The 6,763-nt window shown below is 37.6% G+C and overlaps 1 protein-coding gene across 3 annotated transcripts in view; it reads left to right on the forward strand.

Moving 5' to 3' along the window:
- Positions 1 to 4,684, forward strand: part of EIPR1 (EARP complex and GARP complex interacting protein 1) — a 64,168-nt gene extending 59,484 nt beyond the window's left edge. Inside the window, exons 9-10 of one of the 3 annotated variants that reach the window (XR_006182441.1) lie at positions 341 to 2,744; positions 2,836 to 4,684. Coding sequence is in view for 2 of the 3 variants with exons in the window: in XM_042892017.1 (XP_042747951.1) it covers positions 341 to 515 (175 nt within the window). In the remaining variant the exon portion in view is untranslated. Of the gene's footprint in view, positions 1 to 340 lie in introns of all 3 variants that reach the window. The other 2 variants (XM_042892017.1, XM_042892005.1) reach the window with 2 other exon arrangements.
- The last annotated feature ends 2,079 nt before the right edge of the window (positions 4,685 to 6,763 follow it).

Consider the following 6,763-nt stretch of genomic DNA (forward strand, 5'->3'; position numbering starts at 1 on the left):
AATAACACTTGTCTTTTAATGCCTGAAGTAGGACAGGAAGGGTGGAAGAGATTGAAATGCTTCAAGTGGGTACTGAGACCTGCACTGAAGTTGAGAATGGCATGTGTTTTCCCTACAAATGAGTTCTTTATGCTTCACATGACTGTGTTATCTGAAATGTATGTATGTGCAGATATTAGGTGTAGAAGGTGAATCCCTTCCTTGAACTCACACTACTGCACTGTTAAATAGAAACTTGTGCTCTAGATGTTAGTGACACTTAACATTGCATTTTAAATCAAGAGTGTTGATGGATGCTTACTTTCTTCTTTTTTCTTTTCTTTTTCTTTTTTAATTTTAGGATTAAAGAGCCCCTTCAGGACAGTGTAATAGCTACCTATGAAGAACATGAAGATAGTGTATATGCAGTTGAATGGTCCTCAGCAGACCCATGGCTATTTGCCTCTTTAAGCTATGATGGGAGACTTGTTATTAACAGGGTTCCAAGAGCTCTTAAATATCACATACTATTATAATTTGTTTGGATTATGATGGAATTGTTGTCTTGATGTACACAATTGGTAGGTATTGTTTAACGGTTTTTTTTCAGGATCTACTTTCAGTTTTATTAAACATAAATACATTTTTGTTAAGAAAATTTGTACTTATATGGATGCTTTCAATTTGTCTTTTGTATTTACCTTGGAAAGTACAATGCCTATTTTAGAAAAGGCCATACTAGTTGTTGTTTTTCTTTTTTTTTTTTTTTTTTTTTTTTGTAGCCACTGAGTGTAGGAATTACAAAATTTCTGGAGGTGCTGGGTGCTTTCCATACTACTGATTTATTACTTCAGCGTTATGCAGATACAGTGGATTAGAGGGGAGTTAACACTGAGATAAAACTGGAACAAAGTGCATGTGGAGGAAGTCATCTAGTCATTTACAAGAATAATATTTTATCTGTCTTCCTTATATAATCAGCCTTCTGTTCTTAGATAGGGTCATGTTCTGGTTCACTCTTCAACTACTGTAAATGCAGTTGGGAATGTTCTGAAAGGTTGTCGTAACTCAGTCCAGTATTGTAAATAGTTTTTCTCATTTTGTCTGTCTTAAGAAGGAGTGTTAATCGTGAGGATGAAACCATCAAAGCTGAGTTTTCATTTAAGCTTTACAATAGTATCGAAATCTCACCCTGTAATTTGCAGATTAAATGCACTTTTGTGCTGTGTATTGTTAGAAACATCTATCTTTACCAAAAACTCTCATGTTCTCATGTAATGTAATATACAATGTTTGCAGAACTTAATTGTTTTGTAGTATATGTTGAGGGACTCTGGAGCTATATCAACATGAAAAACCTTTTGATGTTTGTAAGTAATCTCATTCTTATCCTTTTGACTCTGTGCCGTTCTGCAGTATGAAGTAGCAGACTTTCAACTAAGCATAGAACGTCCTTTGCTATATCATACTTTTTGCAATGTATGACCTAGGTATCAGTGACTACCTTGCTGCAAATGCTGAGAACAGATGTTGCCCTGCAGGAGGATGCGCAGAGAACTTGAAATGTAGATGGAAGAGTGGTAACATATTCCTGCACATACTGATACATCCCCACCCCCTCAACTTGATGAAAATTCTGCTGCCTATTCTTTGTATACTTAGACTGAACATAGCAGCAGTTATCCCTTGTTGTCTTTACATCACTGTTCCTTCCTATTGTCTTCAGAACTTGGGTGTGTATGGTGGTGTTGGTTGTGGTGGCATTCTTTAAGGCTACTCTGAAGAAGAAATGTCAAGGCCACTGGCATAGGCCAATGGACAGACCAATTCCAGCCTCTGCCAGTGCTTCCTAACAGACTTGCTGTAGTAACTGCTGGAGATGGTTGAGGGGGGGGGCTGCTCCTAATCTCTGCTTGTTCCTTACCCACTGCCTGGATTGAAACGTTGCCAATCGTGTGCAGTCAGCTGCTGCTGTGGGAACACACTCTGAGAGTATTGCTGGCTGCTACAAACCAAAGTGTCCAAAGTTGAATTCTGTTTCTAGCTTTTTGAAAAACTTGTTAGGAAGAATTCATGAGGGAGTTAATTTAATTACATCTGTATTATTGTTTGTTTATGTGTTACTGTGATGTCTGTCTGCTCCAGAGTGAATGCTTCATTGGAAATTCTGATGGTCTACATTTCTGTGCTAAGGTTTTAAATTTGTGCTGTTTGAAATTGTCTCAATCTGTAATAAGGCATGAGCTATGCATTTGTATGTTATAAGAAAAATTACTTTTCCAACTCAGTAGAGCTTCAGTTGTTTGAATATCAAAATCCTTCGAGGAGCTGCAGCTTTTGTGGAGCTTTCAGTCTTCAGACACAAAACCCTGTTGCTTTTTTCTTCCACATAAGAAGCCCTGTAGTTTTTCTTTAGTGTACAGCACAGCTCTTCAAAATCTCATCAACATTAGGAATAAAGGTCTAATGAAATTTTATTGTCTGCTAATGTAAATGGCTTGTAGTGGGGAGGTGACAGGAAGTCATGTAGCCATATGTGGGATTTGGTTTGATTATAATGTGTAATAAAATCTGGGACAGATTTCAGACTAATTTTGATGTAGTTGCATTTTCTTTAATATCGAGAGCTTATATGTGACAGCTCTACCTGCAAATAAATAATAACAAAAAATAATTTCTCTTGTTTTAGTTCTGTCAAATGTGCATAATATCACACAATAGGGAGTAAGAGGGACAGGAAACATTGTGAAGGGAAGGAGTAGCAGGTAAAATTTGAATGAAATGAGTTACAATAGAATCAGGAGAGCAGTAAGGATCAAGTTCTAATCGTTTTCATTTTCATTTCATCTGTACCAGGCTCTGAGCAACTAGATCTTGCTGTCGATGTCCATGTACATTGCATGGGAGTTGCATTAAATGATATTCAGAGTAGTAAAGAGGACTGACTGGAGAACTACGGGGGATCTTAATATCATGGAGAGACTGGATGATGAAATGATAGATGGAATTCTATGGAGAAAATGTGAAGGAAACTTTGATTTTATTGATATGCATTGGCGGTCTCAAGTTACTGTTGTTATGGAAGTAAGATTTTAGGGTTATAGAAGATCTTTAAAACCATCAGCTTAAAGTAGATTAAAATAGTAACTAAAGGGGAATTGTTAGAAAGCAAGCAAAGAAGAAAATAAAGTACTGTGTACATTATGTATATTTATAAATCCATAGAGTATATGCGTCTTAATACATCTAATTGTGTTATCTTCTGTCTTAGAATTGATACAGTGGAACTGGAAAAGTTTTTAGAGAAGGGTGACAGGAATGATGAGTGGCATGTATGAGGATAACTAAAAAGTCTGAGAGGCAGGTGGTTAAGAGGGAGCCATAAGATTCCTTGAAGTCAGAAGTCATGGAAGGAGAGGATGAGTGGGGAGTGATTGTACAGTGATTGTACTGTGATTTTTTTTTTCCTGATGGCAGAACTAGAGATTATTAAATGGAGTGGCTGCAAGTACGCAAAATGAGGTTGGTCTTCACAGGGCATGCAGTTGAGCTCCAGCATTCCATTACCGCTGCACCCCATCCTCACTCCTCTGGAAAAAATAAAACAACCTCCAAACAGACAACCAAATCTCCCTAAAGTTTACATTGCTTGAAAGTAAGCGGACCAGTACTTGAAAGGTGAATCCATTAAAGTTTGTTATAAAAGTAAAGGCTCAGAAAATCCTCTTGAACCATGAATTGCTGGACACCACCAAGAATACTCGCAAATAATCCCTTTGTGCTTGCCTGGTCCTTATTTGCTTTCCTAGGTGTGCTATTTGCTAGTAAAGGGGAAAAAAAAAAAGTTTAAAGAAAACAGTAATATATTCTATAAGGTTCTGTCTCTGGTTTTGATAGAACTCCATGATTCTCTCAAAATGCTTTACTTTGGATGCAAGCTCTGTTTTGGGAAGTATTAGGAAACCTTCACATCTCAAGTGAATCAGTATTCTGAAAAATGTCTACGTTGCAAAATGCTCCTTGGCAAGGAGACTGTGGAGGCAAACTGATTTCTGTACAGGGTTGTCTGTTGTTTCTTCTGAGATGCGAATTGTGGTCTGACTGACCTCCCAGCACTGGCTTGTTTCAGTGTTCAAGAGAGAATGGTAAGCTCATAGTTACGTTTTCAGTCACCTCTTAAATGAATTTTGTTTTGTTTTGCAGAATATGTATGTTTTATTTTTGAAAAACTGTATTGTGGTATTCCTTAAAAATGTCAGATTGTCAATGTTGCCACCTAAAAATTTGTTTTATTTCAGATTTGGTGCTGAGAATCTTTTCTTTGTCAGCAGTTCAGTATGTGAGTCTGGTATAGAATTACAAAAATGTTTTTGAAGTTGTTTTTAATGTGAATTCTTAAAGGAGAAAGAATTAGTAGTATTCTTATGGGGATTTTGAGCAAGATCTAAATGGAGTCAGTAGAAATCTTGACCGTTTAATAAAAATCTTGAAATAACAATCTGGTTCTCTTTAGCTAAAAAAGATACTAATTTCAAATTGGGGAAAAAAAAAAAATAAATAAATGCAAAGCAATACCCTTCAGTGCTGACCTGGATCTTTGCTTGTGGTGTCAGTGCTAAAATTACCCTGACCTGTACTGAAGCCCAGGAAATTAATGAGCTGCTTGTCAATTTTAAAATTAATTAAAAATATGTATTGAATGGCATGGATAGACTTGACATTTGTTCTAGGCCAATTCTTCTTACCTCTTACCTTTTCATTCCTCAAAGGTGAGTGAAAGTATCCCCTGTATTATGCTCAACACTAAAATTAGCTGAGAACAGTTGGAAAGAATTAAGCTGGCTGGCCCTTGCATTTTCCATCTGACAGCAGGAAGTATTGACTCTGTATCTGTCTCTTTTTGGAAATTCCAAATCTTACAGTCTGGAACCTCTTGTAGTATTTGAGACTGAAATTCTTGCAGTTTAAGGTAGGCAGGGCTATGCTATTAAAGGCCATAGTCTGACTGTGGTAGTTGTGTCTGGGATATTAATGATGCAGTAAAAAGAGAGTAATGATAATTGTAAATGTCAGTATTGGATACAGGTTTCTAATGCTGCAGTGTGGCTATTTGCTTTCACAGAATATGTTGAAGGTTGTTTTTTTGTTTGTTTGGTTTTTTTTTGTGGGGAAGATACAAAGAAGGCACTTAATACTACAGTGAAACCTGTGATATGAAAGCTGTTCTGAAGTCCTTGCTTTCTGGAATAGCAACGAAGAGTGCAAATCCACTTTAGGGAGGCCTAGCCTTCCTATAAAGAAAACTGCTGAGTGTGAAGCTGTGCATACTCTCCAGAATTACTTGTGCGTTGCTCCTGCACGTTTCCACTTGCCACTTTGGTCAGTGAGGAACTAGTGAAGTGAAAAGAAAATGACATGAAGTGATTTGGAGGAAAATAAACAAAGGAGAAGAAAAGGTAAGAGGAAGACTGACAAATACAGGATGAAAAGTGAATTGAAAAAGGACAAGTTCAATGAAAGATCATTTTGGCAAACAGAAATAGAAAGGACAGATGAAATTGGCAATAAACGAAGGGAAAGTTATGGGAGAATGGGTGAAGAACTTTTGTATGTTTGTTCTAGCTATGTTATAAAAGCTCCTTAAAATCTTCTGTATTAGTCTTTCTGCCTTAAATGATTTAAGTGCTAGAGAACTGCTGGCTTATATTTAAGGTTTTTTAGCTCTGTCATTGGAGATGGTTCATAGAGGGTAGTTGCTGACAAGTTTGAATATAAAGAAACAAAGTGACCCATAAGTGATTAATCCTTATTGTTTGGTTTTAAAGGGGTAGGATTTTTCAGCTGATTCTTTTCAGGATGCAACTGTGTGTGTGTGAACAGTTGTGTTTCATTACAATTCAGTTATCAAATGGGGGTAATCAGCCTGGGAAAACAGCACTCTTAAGAGGCTGGAATAGATTAGGTTAGTTGGAATGGGGGATGCACAAAGATATCTGGTGCAACTGTCTGACCATGTCATGGCTAATGTAAAGTTAAAGGATATTATTGAGGGCATTATCCAAATGACTCTTGAGTGCTGACAGGCATGGGTCATCAACCACGGGAAGTCTGGGGAACCTCTGGGAAGTGTTTGGCCACTCTCAAGGTAAAATATAATATATACACACACATATATATTCTTTAATCTGAACCACCCCAATGCAATTTTGTGCCATTTCCACACACCCTGTCATCAGTCACCAACAAGGATTTCAAGCAGGCTGTCTCTTGAGTCACACTAGCTATATCTGCAAAATGTATCTTGTTTACGACTTACAGGGAGAGTCCTAGTGAGAACAACTCAAGATAATTAGATGTGATTAATAAAATATCCGAGGCATATCCTCCTTTCCTTACTGACCTTGCTGCAGAAGAGCTTTGAGCTGCTTTAGAGAAAATACTGAGCCCTTCTGTTTTAGTGCTACAGCAGCCACAACTTCATAAAGGGTTTTAGTGCTCCAGCACAGAAGATAACTTTGGGGAGAAAGAGACGAATGAGTCTTCCTGAATCCAGGAGCCGAGCTCCCCATGTGGAGATGCATGGCAAATATGTGAGTTGCTGTTGCCCTGGAGCCACAGCAACAGCTGCCAAGCAGCTGGGCTGAGCAGGGAGGACCTCTGATGTACCTTTTCAGCAAATTGTCCATTTATTTTGATTCTACATAGAGTTCAGGATTTTGGCAAGAGGAGCTGTGGAAAAGCTTTTAAGCAGAGAATGGATTTAGGAGAACATGGGAAACATTGG

The sequence above is a fragment of the Lagopus leucura genome, unplaced genomic scaffold, assembly GCF_019238085.1.
Source record: "Lagopus leucura isolate 7727_CA_CO unplaced genomic scaffold, USGS_WTPT01 Super-Scaffold_73, whole genome shotgun sequence".
NCBI lineage: Eukaryota > Metazoa > Chordata > Aves > Galliformes > Phasianidae > Lagopus > Lagopus leucura.